At 49.6% G+C, this 16,038-nt stretch overlaps 7 protein-coding genes across 7 annotated transcripts; 3 read left to right on the forward strand and 4 right to left on the reverse strand.

Annotated features, from left to right (window-relative positions):
• The first annotated feature begins 373 nt into the window (after positions 1-373).
• On the forward strand, positions 374-3,803 carry LOC6729903 (endoplasmin). Its single transcript, XM_002105169.3, has 5 exons — positions 374-576; positions 655-744; positions 852-934; positions 1,022-2,274; positions 2,576-3,803. The coding sequence occupies exons 1-5, from the start codon at positions 537-539 to the stop codon at positions 3,471-3,473; spliced, it is 2,364 nt and encodes a 787-aa protein (XP_002105205.2). The 5' UTR covers positions 374-536; the 3' UTR covers positions 3,474-3,803.
• On the reverse strand, positions 3,695-5,852 carry LOC6729905 (uncharacterized protein CG4951). Its single transcript, XM_016174540.3, has 7 exons — positions 5,692-5,852; positions 5,191-5,636; positions 4,807-5,004; positions 4,656-4,748; positions 4,418-4,585; positions 4,139-4,346; positions 3,695-4,080 (listed from the first exon to the last, which is right to left on the reverse strand). The coding sequence occupies exons 1-7, from the start codon at positions 5,740-5,742 to the stop codon at positions 3,907-3,909; spliced, it is 1,338 nt and encodes a 445-aa protein (XP_016036660.1). The 5' UTR covers positions 5,743-5,852; the 3' UTR covers positions 3,695-3,906.
• Positions 5,853-6,573: 721 nt separating this feature from the next.
• Positions 6,574-9,000, forward strand: LOC6729906 (neprilysin-2). The gene is made up of 2 exons (XM_016177689.3): positions 6,574-7,848; positions 7,914-9,000. The coding sequence occupies exons 1-2, from the start codon at positions 6,721-6,723 to the stop codon at positions 8,919-8,921; spliced, it is 2,136 nt and encodes a 711-aa protein (XP_016036661.1). The 5' UTR covers positions 6,574-6,720; the 3' UTR covers positions 8,922-9,000.
• A 15-nt stretch (positions 9,001-9,015) lies between these two features.
• On the reverse strand, positions 9,016-9,793 carry LOC120284205 (mitochondrial transcription rescue factor 1). The gene is made up of 3 exons (XM_039295100.2): positions 9,501-9,793; positions 9,366-9,438; positions 9,016-9,313 (listed from the first exon to the last, which is right to left on the reverse strand). The coding sequence occupies exons 1-3, from the start codon at positions 9,791-9,793 to the stop codon at positions 9,110-9,112; spliced, it is 570 nt and encodes a 189-aa protein (XP_039151034.1). The 3' UTR covers positions 9,016-9,109.
• An 89-nt stretch (positions 9,794-9,882) lies between these two features.
• LOC27207021 lies at positions 9,883-10,982 on the reverse strand. The gene is made up of 2 exons (XM_044923409.1): positions 10,776-10,982; positions 9,883-10,717 (listed from the first exon to the last, which is right to left on the reverse strand). Exons 1-2 carry the CDS (start codon positions 10,871-10,873, stop codon positions 9,883-9,885), a joined length of 933 nt encoding a protein of 310 aa, XP_044779344.1. The 5' UTR covers positions 10,874-10,982.
• A 60-nt stretch (positions 10,983-11,042) lies between these two features.
• LOC6729909 (cell wall protein IFF6) lies at positions 11,043-12,402 on the reverse strand. Its single transcript, XM_016174538.3, has one exon. The coding sequence runs from the start codon at positions 12,249-12,251 to the stop codon at positions 11,100-11,102; it is 1,152 nt and encodes a 383-aa protein (XP_016036665.1). The 5' UTR covers positions 12,252-12,402; the 3' UTR covers positions 11,043-11,099.
• A 53-nt stretch (positions 12,403-12,455) lies between these two features.
• Positions 12,456-16,027, forward strand: LOC27207186 (116 kDa U5 small nuclear ribonucleoprotein component). Its single transcript, XM_016182922.3, has 7 exons — positions 12,456-12,624; positions 12,751-12,872; positions 12,932-13,600; positions 13,659-13,750; positions 13,813-14,004; positions 14,060-15,562; positions 15,628-16,027. Exons 2-7 carry the CDS (start codon positions 12,759-12,761, stop codon positions 15,983-15,985), a joined length of 2,928 nt encoding a protein of 975 aa, XP_016036666.1. The 5' UTR covers positions 12,456-12,624; positions 12,751-12,758; the 3' UTR covers positions 15,986-16,027.
• Positions 16,028-16,038: the final 11 nt, after the last annotated feature.

Raw genomic sequence — 16,038 nt, forward strand, 5'->3', positions numbered from 1 at the left:
GAATTTATTATTTTAAAGCTTAGTTGCTGTGCACATGACACAAGTACACATTTTTTCCAAATATAAATCATATATTTTCCGGCATAAGTGTTCCATTTGCAGACTACAGATATACGAATGTAAATTATCATATTTAATATACTTAAAAGTAGAGTATTGGCACTGCATCCTTTTGTAAACTAAAACCCAAATAGATTCCATGAATGTATGAGCTTTCAAAGAAGAAAACATTACAATTTCTTACACATTCAATAATTCCATATTGGCACTATTTTCCTGCTCTGTGCTGTAAATATATCCTACTTCCAGTGCAGCCCTTGGTATTTCCTTCCAATGCGCTCAGAATGTTCCAGCGCCTGAATACGGTCACTCTGCGAGGCATTTAAAGGCCTTCCAGCCGCTGGTCGGCGTCAGTAAAAAAAAATCAAAGCAGGCGACGCAAGTGCGGACTAATTTATTGCATCTGTTATTCGTGACGTGGCCTTTCGCCGGACGAACCGATAGCTCAAGATTCGTAAATTAAGCTACCAACGATCATGAAGTACTTTTTGCTGGTGGGCCTGCTGCTCCTAGCAGGTAAGTGTGCACATTTGCCACGCCGCTTTGAACCGGCGTTTTAACCTAATTAATTGGCGTCTGATTCTCGTTTGGTAGGCGTCAATCAGATAGCCGCCGATGAGGAGGAGGCCGCAACGGAGACCATCGACCTGGATCTGGGCTCCTTCAAGGAGGGCTCCCGCACCGGTACGTAGACACGCCCCCTCTCGCGACGACGAGGAGTTGGGAGAGTTTTGTTTGGTACACGTCAGCGTTACGATAACCGCCCCCTTTTCCCAATTCCCAATCCCCAGATGCCGAGACCCTGAAGCGCGAGGAGGAGGCCATCCAGCTGGACGGTCTGAACGTGGCGCAGCTGAAGGAAATTCGCGAGAAGGTGGGTTCATGCCAGGTCATTCGAAAGGTACACGTATGACCGGGATTTCCTTTCCCTTTTTTCTTTGTCTTTTGTCTGTGTGTGCAGGCTGAGAAGTTCACTTTCCAAACGGAGGTCAACCGCATGATGAAGCTGATCATCAACTCGCTGTACCGCAACAAGGAGATCTTCCTGCGTGAATTGATCTCCAACGCCTCCGATGCCATCGACAAGATCCGCCTACTGGCGCTGTCCAACAGCAAGGAGCTGGAGACCAATCCGGAGCTGCACATCCGCATCAAGGCCGACAAGGAGAACAAGGCGTTGCACATCATGGACTCGGGCATCGGCATGACCCACCAGGATCTGATCAATAACCTGGGCACCATCGCCAAGTCCGGCACTGCCGATTTCCTGGCCAAGATGCAAGATCCCAGCAAGTCGGAGGGACTCGATATGAACGACATGATTGGACAGTTCGGTGTGGGCTTCTACTCCGCTTTCCTGGTCGCCGATCGTGTGGTGGTGACCACCAAGCACAACGACGACAAGCAGTACATCTGGGAGTCGGACGCCAACAGCTTCAGCATCACCGAGGATCCCCGTGGCGATACTCTGAAGCGAGGATCCGTCATCTCGCTGTACCTGAAGGAAGAAGCCCAGGACTTCCTGGAGGAGGACACCGTGCGCGAGCTCATCCGCAAGTACTCGCAGTTCATCAACTTCCCCATCCGCATGTGGTCCAGCAAGACCGTCGAGGAGGAGGTGCCCGTGGAGGAGGAGGCCAAGCCCGAGAAGTCCGAGGATGACGTGGAGGATGAGGACGCCAAGGTCGAGGAGGCCGACGATGAGAAGCCCAAGACCAAAAAGGTCTCGAAGACCACCTGGGACTGGACCCTGATCAACGACAGCAAGCCCATCTGGACGCGCAAGCCCGCCGAAGTGACCGAGGATGAGTACACTAGCTTCTACAAGAGCCTGACCAAGGACTCCAGCGAGCCCCTGACCCAGACGCACTTCATCGCCGAGGGCGAGGTGACCTTCAAGAGTTTGCTCTACGTGCCCAAGGTGCAGCCATCGGAGTCCTTCAATCGCTACGGCACCAAGTCCGACAACATCAAGCTGTACGTGCGCCGTGTCTTCATCACCGACGAGTTCAACGACATGATGCCCAACTACTTGAGCTTCATTCGCGGCGTCGTCGACTCCGATGATCTGCCCCTGAACGTTTCCCGCGAAACTCTGCAGCAGCACAAGCTCATCAAGGTGATCAAGAAGAAGCTGGTCCGCAAGGTTCTCGATATGCTGAAGAAGATCGACAAGGAGGCGTACGAGAAGTTCTGGAAGGAGTTCTCCACCAAGTAAGTGTTGCTTTCTAGGAATTAAGAATGATTAGTTATTTATGGATACTGCTGATAAGCATTTCCGCAGAATCCATTATAATATTGAGAATAGTGACGTGTATTATTATTTGCCAGCTATGCAATATATTTAGTTTGTTGCTTTAAAGAATTCCGCGCAGATAAGATAAGGAAATCCACGTAGTATTTTAATATTCGCACTGGTGACGTGTAAAGTTTAGTTAAATTAGCATTTCCATTAACTATAACATAGAATTCTTGGATTTACGTTGCTCATCAAGACCTAATTGACTCATTGCAGCATCAAATTGGGCGTGATGGAGGATCCCAGCAACCGATCGCGTCTCGCCAAGCTGCTCCGCTTCCAGACCTCCAACGGCAAGGGCGTCACCTCGCTGGCCGAGTACAAGGAGCGCATGAAGGCCAAGCAGGAGCACATCTACTACATCGCTGGCGCCAACCGCGCTGAGGTCGAGAAGTCGCCGTTCGTCGAGCGTCTGCTGAGCAAGGGATACGAGGTGCTGTATCTGGTGGAGGCCGTCGACGAGTACTGCATCTCCGCGCTGCCCGAGTTCGATGGCAAGAAGTTCCAGAACGTGGCCAAGGAGGGATTCCAGCTGAACGAGTCCGAGAAGAGCAAGAAGAACTTCGAGTCGCTGAAGAGCACCTTCGAGCCGCTGGTCAAGTGGCTGAACGATGTGGCACTCAAGGATCAGATCTCCAAGGCCCAGGTTTCCGAGCGTCTGAGCAACTCGCCATGCGCCCTCGTGGCCGGCGTCTTCGGCTGGACCGGCAACATGGAGCGTCTGGCCATGTCCAACGCCCACCAGAAGTCCGACGATCCTCAGCGAACGTACTACCTCAACCAGAAGAAAACGCTCGAGATCAATCCCAGGCATCCGCTGATGCGCGAGCTGCTGCGCCGCGTGGAGGCCGACGAGGCTGATGACACCGCCAAGGACATGGCTGTGATGATGTTCCGCACCGCCACCCTGCGGTCTGGATACATGCTCCAGGAGACTTCGCAGTTCGCCGACAGTATTGAGCAGATGATGCGCCAGACCTTGGGTGTCTCCCAGGACGAGCAGGTGGAGATCGACGAGGACGAGGAGGATGACGCCGAGGAGACCGCCACCGGCAGCCAGGAGAGCGGCAACGCCGACGATGAGGAGGAGGAGCAGCAGCACGACGAGCTGTAAACTACTTCACCTCACCCACTGTCCACATAGATTGTACATAAGAGTGTGAAGTTCAGACTGAGTTTCAAACAGCCACCGGGTGGCCGGGCGGGCGCTCCATCAACATTACACGCTAGATTCTAAGTAAAATAATTTCGTAGTCCTTCGCCCACGCCGTCATCACCGCCAGTCGCCCAGAGAGCACTCCACCATTACAGCCAGCACACTCGGTTGCTCAAGCGTTTTCTTTTTTCGAAAGCAAGTGAATTATGTATTTATACAATGTAATATGCTTAGTACACAACGGATTCCAATCAAAATAAATAAAGACAAATGAACTTAAAACTAAAACAACTACCATCTAGTATGGCGCGCAATGAAAAAGTTCCGCAATCGGATACAAAAAAATAGTTCTATCGAATACAAATGCTAACGAAGTGAATTTAGTGCTCGATCAGTCAAGATCGGAACTCAGCGGCTCATCGTTCAGGGCCTTCAAGTAGGTGTTGTACTTCATCTGGTCGCGGATCTGCTGCACGGCCTCCGAGTGGGACAGCGTGTACGTGTCCATAAAGAGGCGCACTATCCACAGCGGGAGCAGTCCGTTCACCAGCAGCGCCGTGTGGTTCTGGTAATCGGGAAGTGTTAGGATGCATACATGCCACTTTAGGTCGCCCCAAACTTACGCTTCGACTGCTGTAGACCTCGCCCAGTTTCTTGAGCATCTGCTGGTGAATGCTCTTGCTCAGTATGTCCATTATGTCCATGTGGGCAATGTTCATGTAGTGACTGGTGCGCGGCTTGAACTCGCGCTCCTTGAACAGCTTATCGAAGTCGCTGCGATAGCTCTCGAAGGTATTCAGCACTTCGTCCTCGCCCATTTTTTCCAAGAGTCTGAGCCAATCAAAAGAACGCAAGTTGAAGGCACTTTCGTGTTCGCTTTATTTTCATCTCGAGTCACTTACAAAATCTTAACCTCGCGCGGCTTGGGCATGTCCAGCATGCTGTCCAGTTGCTGCAGCGCATCGAACCGCGCTCCGTCCATCTGCTCCACCTTGAAATCCTTGGCCGGCACTGGCGATACCCGTTTCACCTTGGGCTTGGGTCCTTTGCTCTTGCCGCCCCTGGTCTCGCTGAAAATGGCAGCCAATGATGCAGGAAATGATGAATGATCGCTACAGTATTCATATTTCTATGGCTTACCCAACTACGAAGTTTTTGAATCGACTCGGGCGTATGGGCGATCGGCCGGAGCGGCGTGCAGGCTTGGGCTCAACGGAACTGGCTCTGGAATTCCTGCGAATAGATCAATGGGCTCTTACTTCTCTCACATCCTAGCCTCCGCCTAACTCACTGCTGTGATGGACTGTGCGATCGCTTCATGCGGTTGCTGTGCTGCGAGGAACTGGGGCTGCTGGAAGAAGGCTTATCCTTTTCGCCACCTTGGGAAATGGACCTGCGCTCGCTCTTGATCTTGGTTGGTTGGCTGGCCGTGGTGGAGCTCTTGTCATCCTCGTCGTCGGCGTCTATGTGCTTGGGCTTCGATTGTGTGCTGGAGGGGAATCATGCAGTGGAGAAAACATTAAAATGCATTCAGCTTCGGTACATAAAATGTGAAAAGTGCAAAGGTGGTTCACAGCCATTGGCATCAATAAGCACGCAATTCAAGCCTATAGCCGGCTACTCAAAGGTTTCAAAGTTATAAGGTATTTGGGACTAACTAAAGTAACGTACTAACGTTTTTGGCTTGGATCCTGAGTTTGCTACGCGGTTCTTGCGGGATGCGGGTCTGGTGCCATTGGTTTCTGCTTCCGTGGCAAGCTTGAGATTGGCGGGTATGACGCCGACAATGGTGGTGTCCTCTTGGGTGATGTATTGCAGCTGTAGGTCCAGGCAGAGATCCTTGGAGCTGGACTCCGTACCGGCCAGTAGGGTGAGCGTAGCAGGATGCGACTTATCGGTCGCCTGGACGCGCACGATGATGTGATCGATAATGAGCTCGGTGTCCAGCTGGTAGGCATCCTGCCACTGCTTCAGGTTCTCGAACAGGCGCCACAGACCACACTCAATCCGGCTCCAGCGATCCGCGGTCATCCAATGGAAATCATTCTTTGATTCCCGCTCAAAATGGGTCACAGGTGTCGGCAGCACTTTGGCGCTGCAGACGACGCGATGCTTCTTGTACTGAAATGGGAGCAGCTTTAGGAAATGGCGGATCACCCCTTTCAGTGGCTTTCACCTGGTATAATTGCGAAATTAATTGGCAATCACCAATGGCGGAAAACGACATTTTTATAAAATTACTATGGGTCCTGATGTGACCGTAGCCGCTGGCGGGCACAACAACAAAAATTCAAGTCGGATCTCTGGGCACACTTCGTGCGCTTTGGTTGTCTATCGATTGTATTTTTTTTATCGACTTTTGGGCGGCAAAAAGTTTCAATTTGAACTGAATTCAATGGATGAGGTGTTTAAGTTTCATAAATATTCATTATCAGGAGAAAACTGCAAAATGTTTTTTGGAACGTGACAAGCAATACTTTTACGTTTTACCACACAGATCTCTATAGGAAAGTATAAAAAAAGTAATTATGCATAATGAACAGATTAAGATACCACCTGATATATAAATAATTTCTTTAAAAAAAACAACATAGATACAAAAGTGTTAAGTTAATTAGGACAAAAGTTAAGAACGCAGATGTTTAATTGTGTGACACAAGTGACGATGAGATTTTGAAACAGAAAATGAGAAATGTTTTTACTCTGAATGAATGAGGGGCGCTATCAATGAATCTCCCAGAACTTACAAATCCTTATCAACAGAAGCGTGTGGCTTAGGTCAAGTCTCGCCAAGAGAACAGCCGGACTACACAGTTCAGCAAAATCGTTCCCATTCTGAGAAAGTGGTTACCGAAATACTAAGTTGGGTGGAGAGATAGCTTGGCTGCCCATGACCTCCTTAATATTATTCAAAGCAGTGGCTTAGAATGCGCACCAAAGATGGTGAAAGTGTGCGGAACGACGTCATAGTGATGCCTTCATTATAATCTCTGTAGTCCAGTGCTGCTGGTCGGCATGGTTGCGAAAAAAAAGCACACGCCGATGGGATCGGAGAGATGCTGCTGCTTGCTCAGTTCTCAATCGCGTTCCGGATTAGGCAGTCGAGCTTGTTGGGTTTTCCAAATAATCCGGGTCGATCGATCACTGGCCGCACTACTTGATTATATTATACAAACTGCGTGTGTGCCCTGCAAATCGCGCCAATATGTTCTCAATCTCGAGCTACTTCCGACTGCTAGCTGGCATCCTGATCTGCGTGGCTTTGAGGCACTGTGAGGCCCGGAGTGTTGGCGATGAGTCCCGTGAGAACGCGATTACGGATGAGACGACCGACTACCTGCGATCCCATGGCGCCACGATGAAGTCCTACATGAACTTCAGCGTCGATCCGTGCGACGACTTCTACGAGTTCGCGTGCGGCAACTGGAAGAACGTGAAAGCGCCGCGGCAATCGCCCCATAGGCGGAGCAATATCCTGGACATCAGCTACACACTGATGGACGTGACGGAGCAGCTGCTGACCAGGACACAGTTGGCGGAGGCGCTGAATGTGTCCGCCGAGCTGCTCGTTGCACAACGCTTCTACAATTCCTGCCTGGCGGCCGAGCTCTTTCCGCGGCCAGCTGCCGATCCCGCTTATCTTTCGCTTATCAGGTCGCTGGGTGGTTTTCCCGCCGTCGACAGAGACGCCTGGAACGCCTCCAGCTTCAGTTGGTTCAACATGAGCGCCCATCTCAGCAACTATGGCATTCGCAGTCTGATCCACGAAGAAATTCTGCCCCAGCATCCCTTCAATCCGTACTTCAAGCTGCCCGAGCTGGGCTTTGACCACATCGTCCACACCGACCACGTTACGAACACAAGCTCGCGGGCCTACCAGCTCAACGAGCATCGCATGCGCGGCTACCTGAAGGAGTACAATCTCACCGAGGATGAAATCTCCGCCGTGATCGATGGCGTCTTTGCGTTTTGGCGCGATGCGCTCAGCATTGAGGATAAGTTCCAGGGCGATAAAGATAAGTGCGATTGGTTGAGTGAGATTAGGGAGGTGCCACCATTTGGGCAGTGGAGGAGCTACTATGAGATAGCCTGGAATGGGATAGACTTCTACAGCGGCTCGTCCGGTGGCGAATTCTGCGACTTTTACTATGTGGAGCTCGACAAGGTGTGCGCCAAGCATGCGGAGGCGGTGGCCAACTATCTAGCCATGCGGTTCCTCTACCGCATGGACGACAAGCTGAAGGAGCCCAAGCAGCCCGAGGACCAAAAGGTTAACTGCCTGATGATCGTCCAGCTGACGCTGCCACAACTCTTCAACAAGCTCTACATGGCGGTAAGTTTGGATGCTGTGAATGTGTGATGCTTAGCTTTTCAATTGATATCAATTAACTTTCGCAGGAGCACTTCACCGACGAGAAGCACTCGGAGATCTCTGACATAGTGAACAAAATGCGAAAGGCCCAGCGACAGATACTCGCGAGTGTGGAGTGGTTGGACGCGGAGACGCGGGCAGAGGCTCTGAGCAAGGAGGCCGGCATCACGCCAGTGATCGGGAGCTACAAAAACGAAGAGCTTTCGGACACTCTAATCCGCGAGATCAACAATCTGACCATTGTTGAAGGTAGCTATGCCCAGACATTGATCAATCTGCGAGTACTGGGCACCTATCTTAATCGCTACGCTGGCTTTCACGCTGACAAGCTGCCCAAGGACACAAAGCCGCTGACACTTCTGGTGGGGATGCAGGTGAACGCGTTCTACTACAATCTGGATAACTCGGTGTACGTAATGGCGGGAATCCTGCATCCGCCTGCCTACCATCGATCATGGCCCGATTCCTTGAAGTTCGGCACCATTGGCTATCTGATAGGTCACGAGTTGACCCACGGCTTCGATACGGAGGGCTCCAGTTACGACAGCGCCGGCGAGATTCGCGACTGGTGGTCCGGAAAGTCGGAGGCGGTGTTCCACGAACGGGCGCAGTGCTATGTGGATTACTTCAACCAATATTTGATACCGGAAATCAACCAGACGATTCGCGGCAACGAGACAAGGGACGAGAACATAGCGGACGCCGGTGGCTTGAGGGCCGCACTCGCCGGTTATCGAAACCACATGAAGCAGCTGCAAAGAAGTGGAGCGGATGGGGAGACGTTGTCCCCCAAGAACGAGCAGATGCCCGGCCTCGACCTGTCGCCGGAGCAGCTTTTCTTCGTGGGATTCGCGCAGCTGTGGTGCGCCGACTACGAGCCGGAGCACTACTGGGAGGAGCTCACCGGCGCGCACACCATCGACAAGTACCGGGTGCTGGGTGCCGTTTCCAACAACGACGATTTTGCTGAGGTCTACAAGTGCCCACTGGGCAGTCCCATGCATCCAAAGGCTGAGAGTTGTCGGATGTGGTAACCATAGATCGCATATAAAGGAAAATATGTAAAATACTCTAGATGTTCAACTACAAAATAAAATAAATCAGTAAAAATAATTCAAATCGACGATATTGTTTTAAAAGCTGAGTTGTCTTTCTTGTATTGAGTTAACTCACTCGACTTTATCCATTTCTTAATAGTAGCACCCTTTATTCCTAATTGGTTTTAATGAGCAACGTGCTCCGAGGATTTGAAGGCGTTGGGTCCCCGGTAATTCTCGACCAGCAGGGATTTGTAGCGCCTCAGGTGGACGCTGAGTCCTTCCTCGCGTTCGCTGACAGAGAGGATTGAGACGCGGGCCACGACCAGGTGGGAAGGATTCGATTGACTAAAGCCTCGGATTACGTCGATATCATCGCCGACTTCAAGCTGTCAATGGTAAATAATAAGATTGAATTCTACCTATATATGGACTCCTTACCTGGACACTCTTTTTGGGCAGCTTCTTTCCATTGACGCGTATCTTGCTCTCGTAGAAATTCAGTTCCACTTTGCTGAGGGAGGCAAGACATCATGGTTATTGGGGGCATTTTGGGAATCTTCGGCTGTTTCTTACTTTCTTGCCATGCCCAGGCCAGCCTTCAGGAGGAGATCGGCGCGCAGTGAGTTCACCTTGGTCTTGACCACCTTGGAGTCCCTTTCGTCCTTGAAATCCTCATCATCCTCGTCGTCGCTGTCCAAGTCATCCGATGCTCGCGAGGATTTCTTGTCGTACTTCCAAGCAGAAACACAGGTGTGCACAGGAGCCTGCAGCTCTAACGTGGTTGGGAGTTTGGGCAGAAATCTAGTTGGTATTGGCGTCTTTAGGGATCTCCCTAGTCGGGCTATTTGACGAAAAGTCCGGAGCATTTTGTGTGCGGCGCCTTAACAATTACGATAACAAACTGAATAACATAACCTAAAAACTACAGCTGTTGCGGTGGCGTTGCCAACCATCTCTAGGACTTGGTTGACTTTTTGTTTCGTTTCTTTTTGGGTTTCTTGTCGGGATTAGGACGCACTTTGTGGACAGTAAGAGGGCGATAGTTGTGCAGATCTGCAGGCAGAAAATCATCATCATCTGGCTCCACCTCCACTTCCATGGGCTCTGGGCTGGGCGACTTCTCCTTTTTAACTGGGTTATTTTTTACTTCTGCTACCGGCTTTTTGCTTTTGGCTTTCATGGCCAAATTACTGAGGGCATTGCCCAGTTTTTGGGTCTCCACCTGGACATCCACGCGGTCCAACTTTACAGAGGGTTCGTCCGAGAAGCAGGATATGAAATCATCACCCCAATCCTTCTTTTCAGCCACTGGGAGCTGCGGCTTTTTTTCCTCTTCGGCTGGTTGGATTATTTCGGGTTTCTTCTTGGGTTTCTTGTGCGTTTTTGGGGCTATCTTCTTGGCAGGTGTAGGTGTTCTGTTGCGGGCAGTAATCCACTGTTCCAAGTCCTCGCTTATAGCTTTCAAATCTAAGGGCAAGGCCAAGGCAAGCGCCCTTACTCCAAAGATTTCCTGGGTAAGCTCCTCCAGTTTTGGCTGCGCGTAAATGGGTGCCGTGGGCATCTTGACTGATGCACTGGTGGCCATTAAACGCATGAGGTGAGTTGGTCGCAGGCTCAAGGAAATCAATAGGCAGGAGAAACGCCGCGAGTTTATGGCGCGCAGGGAGCTCTCCAGGCCGAGATGTATGCCAAATCGAGTGGCAAACGATTTGGTCTCTCCGTCGCTGCTTTTAATTGCATTCTGCAGTATCTGGCGAAACTGCTGCACTTCCTGATCCGATAAAACAGGGCTAAAATCAAGAGAAACAACCTGTTGATTCCGCTTTTATTGGTTTCAGCCTGCCCTACCTGTGCTGTTTGTAAGGATTGGCCAGAATATTGCGCAGTTTGGGCAGTACTTTCTTTTTGCCCTTCACTTCTTTCTGCTTTATACTGGACAAACTCATATTTACGCTATAAACTAATAAAAAATAGCAAAGTTCTGCTGAAATATCAAACAAAAATGTGTTTGACTTTTGGCCAGTGTGACCGCGTTTCTTAAATTAAAATAAACCATAGCTTAAATCGCGTTGCCAATTGTTTTTATTTAAATTCAAACTCTCTTAATATTTGCTTCCAATTATTTTTAATCATGCTTAAATTCAAACCCTTAATTTTTATTTGTTATAAGTTTTAGTACCAGTAAAGTTCAGGCTCCGTGTCCGAAGAGTACTTCAATTTTCTCGGTCTTTGGCGAACGTAATCTTCGACGAAATTCAATTGCCTTGGTGTTGTGGTTTCTACTTGAGTTTCTACTATTTCCGTTGTTGTTAAATTAAATCCAAATGGTGTTGATAATGTAGAACTTTCCTCCTTGGTGCTGTCGATCACTCCATACAGATACGACGTGGTAGTTTCCACGCCCGGAGTCGTGGCAATGATTTCCAGCAAGGATGTGGTATATTCCTGGGCTTCTGTTGTTGAAAACAATCCTTCTGTTGAAGTTTCTGCTGCTTCAGTTGTAGTTTGATCTGTGGATGATGCAAATGTGGATTCGTTCGGTTCTGTGGTAGAATCAGCAGATTCCGTCGTTGATTCCGGCAATTCTGTAGTGCTTGGATTGATTTCTATTTCTGTGGTAGTTTTCATTAGTTCTTTCTCTGAAAATTCAGAACTTAAAGTAGTCATTGATTTCGGCCATCCCGTAGTACTTGGAATAGTTTCTGTAGTTGTTGATTCCTGCAATCCTGTAGAGCTCTGAATAGTTTCTGTAGTAGTTTCTTGCCATCCTGTAGTTAAATCTGGGTAGATTAATGTTGATTCAGCATATTCAGTACTGTCTGGATTGGTTTCTGTAGTTGAATATTCTGTAGAATCTTCTGTTGTGGAATATACGGCTACTGATTCTGTGGCATCTATAGCTTCTGTGCTGGTGACTTCCGGCCAAGCTGTTGTCGTGGAATACAAAGTATCCGTGGTTGAAGTTACGTAACTAGATTCGGTGGTTGAATAGTCCGCCGCCGAAGTTGTAGATTCCTCAGTGACATTTTCCTCCGTTGTAGTAGATGCTTCCCCAGTGAAGTAGTGAGTAGACTCCTGCGGATTGGTGGTAGATTCTGCATTTGTGGCCACCGTGGTTGTGTCCCAAAAATCTCCATCGAATGGATTGGTGAAATTTACGATGCGTGGCTTGTAGGGTACGTAGATTTTGGCTTTGTAGGGCTTGTGGTTTTTGATATACTCCTTTGCTATGCTAATCCACTCCTCGCGACCGAGAATATCGTTTAAATTTCGGCTTGAGGCCACAAAATGCGCCATCAGAAGAAGCAAACAGAATTTTTTCATAATGATGCTGATGCCTTCGGTTGACACTTTCGACTAATTACCTTTGGCGACTGCAGTGCAATATAAACGCAAGGGTCTACCTACGTTTTCATGCGTATTTCAGCTACCTGCTTGCTTGGCAAAAACGTTAATTAGCCTTAATGAACTGGAAAATTCAAATGTTGCCGCCAGGGCTGCAAGCGCTTACTTTATTTGTGCTGGCAATGCCGTTGTTAATGCCGGTTTTTGAACAGCTGATTGTTTTTCGGAGAAGAAGAAGAACAGCGTGTTTGCAGTCCGCGTTTTTGTGTAAAAATTGTGAATAATTAATTTATTTGCAGTTTTCTTACGTTTTAAAGAAGAAATTAGCAATCAGAAGGTGCTGTAACAATTGGTAAGTCGCTAAAAACAACAAAAACCAAGAGTAACATAAGTTTGGAGGCACAGCGAAAGTTTTAAATTTTCTAAGACGCCGACGGCAAATTTTGAATAAAAATATTAAAATATATATATTTTTTAGGAAAAACCATGGATTCCGATTTGTACGATGAGTTTGGCAACTATATTGGCCCCGATCTAGACAGCGACGAGGAAGATGACCAAAGTATTTACGGGCAACCCGATGTGCAGGATGATCCAGAGGTATAAACGTGCAAAAAACCAATAAAAATAATGATTAATCTATGGTTTTTCATTTAAAGGACGCCATGGACGAGGACGAGGTGGAGCCCCAGGAGGACGAGGACAAGGAGGTGACCGCCGTGGTTTTGCACGAGGATAAACGCTACTATCCGTCAGCAGTTGAGGTTTACGGCCCGGATGTGGAGACCATTGTCCAGGAGGAGGACGCCCAGCCGCTGGACAAGCCGCTCATAGAGCCGGTGAAGAAGCTGAAGTTCCAGATCAAGGAGCAGGACATGCAGGAGACCACCTACGATATGGAGTTCATGGCCGATCTCATGGACACTCCGCCGCTCATTCGCAACGTGGCTTTGGTTGGCCACCTGCACCACGGCAAGACCACCTTTGTCGACTGCCTCATCCGGCAGACGCATCCGCAGTTTGAGACCATGGAGGAGCGCCAGCTGCGCTACACGGACACCCTGTTCACGGAGCAGGAACGCGGCTGCAGCATCAAGGCCACGCCGGTCACACTTGTCCTGCAGGATGTCAAGCAGAAGAGCTACTTGCTGAACATCTTCGACACCCCGGGGCATGTCAACTTCTCGGACGAGGCCACCGCCGCCATGCGAATGAGCGATGGCGTCGTGCTGTTCATCGATGCCGCCGAGGGCGTCATGCTCAACACGGAGCGGCTGCTCAAGCACGCGGTGCAAGAGCGCCAGGCCATCACCGTTTGCATAAACAAAGTGAGAGTTTGGCCTTATGGTGACACTAAACTTTCTAATGGTTTTCTCTGACTCGCAGATTGATCGCCTCATCCTGGAGCTAAAATTGCCGCCCCAGGACGCCTACTTTAAGCTGAAACACATTGTGGAGGAAGTCAATGGGCTGCTGAGGTGATTAAGTGCTTTATGTCCAACCCCTTTTTTGATCTTACTAATTTACAATATTCTTGCAGCACATATGGCGCTCCAGATGACAATCTCTTAGTTTCGCCCATCCTCGGCAACGTGTGCTTCGCCAGCTCGTTGTACGGCTTTTGTTTCACTCTGAAATCCTTTGCCAAGCTGTATGCAGACACCTATGAGGGAGTGGCTTACCTGGACTTTGCCAAGCGGCTTTGGGGCGACATGTACTTCAACAGTAAAACGTAAGTGATGCCCAAGTATCCAAATCATTTGCTAATCCCAAGTATTTCTTAATAGGCGCAAGTTTTCAAAGAAGCAGCCGCACAATTCGGCACAGCGCAGCTTTGTGGAATTCATTTTGGAGCCCATGTACAAGCTGATAGCCCAGGTGGTTGGCGATGTGGACACCACTTTGTCGGACACTCTGGCCGAGCTGAATGTGCGCGTCTCCAAGGAGGAGATGAAGTCCAACATAAGACCACTGCTGCGTCTCGTCTGTAACCGCTTCATGGGCGACTGCAGCGGCTTTGTGGACATGTGCGTGGAGCACATTAAATCCCCACTGGAAAATGCCAAGCGAAAGGTGGACCACATTTACACTGGACCCAAAGAGGGTGACATTTACCGGGATATGATTTCATGCAACCAATACGGCACTCTGATGGTGCACAGCTCCAAGATGTATCCCAACGACGACTGTACTTTCTTCCAAGTGCTGGCGAGGATTGTATCTGGTACCCTACACGCTGGCCAAGAGGTGCGTGTCCTGGGCGAGAACTACACCTTGCAGGATGAGGAGGACTCTCGCATTCTGCAAGTGGGTCGTCTGTGGGTATTTGAGTCTCGTTACAAGGTGGAGTTAAATCGAGTACCCGCCGGAAATTGGGTGCTCATCGAAGGCATCGATCAGTGTATCGTCAAGACCTCCACCATTGTGGATATCAATGTTCCAGAAGACCTCTACATATTCCGGCCACTGAAGTTCAACACCCAGAGCATTATCAAGATTGCTGTGGAGCCAGTTAATCCATCCGAGCTTCCCAAGATGTTGGATGGCCTACGTAAGGTGAACAAATCCTATCCACTCCTCTCGACTCGAGTTGAAGAATCCGGCGAGCATGTTATTCTGGGCACTGGCGAGCTGTACTTGGATTGTGTCATGCACGATCTGCGTAAGATGTACTCGGAGATTGACATCAAAGTGGCGGATCCCGTGGTGGCTTTCTGCGAAACAGTTGTGGAAACGAGTTCGCTGAAATGTTTTGCCGAGACGCCGAATAAGAAAAACAAAATAACCATGATCTCGGAGCCACTGGAGAAGGGACTGGCCGAGGACATTGAGAACGGAACCGTCTGCATAAACTGGAACAAAAAGCGCATCGGCGAGTTCTTCCAGGTCAACTACGATTGGGATCTGCTTGCGGCGCGTTCCATTTGGGCCTTCGGTCCCGACTCCACGGGTCCCAATATCCTGGTCGACGACACCCTGCCCTCGGAAGTGGACAAGAACCTGCTGACCGCGGTTAAGGATTCGATTGTGCAGGGCTTCCAATGGGGAACGCGAGAAGGGCCGCTGTGCGAGGAGCCCATCCGCAATGTCAAGTTTAAGATTCTCGATGGCGTCATCGCCAACGAGGCGTTGCATCGAGGCGGTGGACAGATCATTCCAACAGCCCGTCGAGTGGCATACTCGGCGTTTTTGATGGCCACCCCACGTCTGATGGAACCGTATCTGTTTGTAGAGGTTCAGGCGCCGGCAGATTGTGTATCCGCTGTTTATACTGTGCTGGCTAGGCGCAGGTGAGTTCTGCTGCTCATGTTTCCTTAAGAGAATGTCTGTAAATTGTATATAATCTATTTTGCAGAGGCCACGTAACGCAGGATGCTCCCGTGTCGGGTTCTCCCATCTATACGATTAAAGCCTTCATACCCGCCATTGATTCATTTGGATTTGAGACGGATCTCCGCACGCACACCCAGGGCCAGGCCTTCTGCCTTTCGGTGTTCCATCACTGGCAGATAGTGCCTGGCGATCCCCTGGACAAGAGCATCATAATTCGCCCTCTGGAGCCGCAGCAAGCATCCCATTTGGCCAGAGAGTTTATGATCAAGACGCGCCGCAGGAAGGGTCTGTCCGAGGACGTGTCCATCAACAAATTCTTCGACGATCCCATGTTGCTGGAGCTGGCGCGCCAGGACGTGCTGGTCAACTATCCCCTTTAGACTCCCACAAATCAGTAAAAACAAATAAAACATTTAGACATACTTTCCGAATT

This window comes from Drosophila simulans, chromosome 3R, assembly GCF_016746395.2.
Source record: "Drosophila simulans strain w501 chromosome 3R, Prin_Dsim_3.1, whole genome shotgun sequence".
NCBI classification, from domain to species: Eukaryota; Metazoa; Arthropoda; class Insecta; order Diptera; family Drosophilidae; genus Drosophila; species Drosophila simulans.

What these genes read in the sequence shown, in the direction of transcription:
- LOC6729903 (XM_002105169.3), top strand. Translation starts at nt 537, where the DNA reads ATGAAGTACTTTTTGCTGGTGGGCCTGCTGCTCCTAGCAG. An exon ending in GGGCCTGCTGCTCCTAGCAG is followed by an intron (nt 577 to 654) that starts GTAAGTGTGCAC and finishes CTCGTTTGGTAG; the next exon opens with GCGTCAATCAGATAGCCGCC. An exon ending in TGGAAGGAGTTCTCCACCAA is followed by an intron (nt 2,275 to 2,575) that starts GTAAGTGTTGCT and finishes GACTCATTGCAG; the next exon opens with CATCAAATTGGGCGTGATGG.
- LOC6729905 (XM_016174540.3), bottom strand. Translation starts at nt 5,742, where the DNA reads ATGTCGTTTTCCGCCATTGGTGATTGCCAATTAATTTCGCAATTATAC. An exon ending in TCAGGATCCAAGCCAAAAAC is followed by an intron (nt 5,005 to 5,190) that starts GTTAGTACGTTA and finishes ATTCCCCTCCAG; the next exon opens with CACACAATCGAAGCCCAAGC. An exon ending in AGGTCTACAGCAGTCGAAGC is followed by an intron (nt 4,081 to 4,138) that starts GTAAGTTTGGGG and finishes CCCGATTACCAG; the next exon opens with AACCACACGGCGCTGCTGGT.
- LOC6729906 (XM_016177689.3), top strand. Translation starts at nt 6,721, where the DNA reads ATGTTCTCAATCTCGAGCTACTTCCGACTGCTAGCTGGCATCCTGATC. An exon ending in TCAACAAGCTCTACATGGCG is followed by an intron (nt 7,849 to 7,913) that starts GTAAGTTTGGAT and finishes TAACTTTCGCAG; the next exon opens with GAGCACTTCACCGACGAGAA.
- LOC120284205 (XM_039295100.2), bottom strand. Translation starts at nt 9,793, where the DNA reads ATGCTCCGGACTTTTCGTCAAATAGCCCGACTAGGGAGATCCCTAAAG. An exon ending in GGCCTGGGCATGGCAAGAAA is followed by an intron (nt 9,439 to 9,500) that starts GTAAGAAACAGC and finishes TGCCTCCCTCAG; the next exon opens with CAAAGTGGAACTGAATTTCT. An exon ending in TGCCCAAAAAGAGTGTCCAG is followed by an intron (nt 9,314 to 9,365) that starts GTAAGGAGTCCA and finishes TACCATTGACAG; the next exon opens with CTTGAAGTCGGCGATGATAT.
- LOC27207021 (XM_044923409.1), bottom strand. Translation starts at nt 10,873, where the DNA reads ATGAGTTTGTCCAGTATAAAGCAGAAAGAAGTGAAGGGCAAAAAGAAA. An exon ending in AATCCTTACAAACAGCACAG is followed by an intron (nt 10,718 to 10,775) that starts GTAGGGCAGGCT and finishes TCTTGATTTTAG; the next exon opens with CCCTGTTTTATCGGATCAGG.
- LOC6729909 (XM_016174538.3), bottom strand. Translation starts at nt 12,251, where the DNA reads ATGAAAAAATTCTGTTTGCTTCTTCTGATGGCGCATTTTGTGGCCTCA.
- LOC27207186 (XM_016182922.3), top strand. Translation starts at nt 12,759, where the DNA reads ATGGATTCCGATTTGTACGATGAGTTTGGCAACTATATTGGCCCCGAT. An exon ending in GAAGTCAATGGGCTGCTGAG is followed by an intron (nt 13,751 to 13,812) that starts GTGATTAAGTGC and finishes ATATTCTTGCAG; the next exon opens with CACATATGGCGCTCCAGATG. An exon ending in ATGTACTTCAACAGTAAAAC is followed by an intron (nt 14,005 to 14,059) that starts GTAAGTGATGCC and finishes ATTTCTTAATAG; the next exon opens with GCGCAAGTTTTCAAAGAAGC.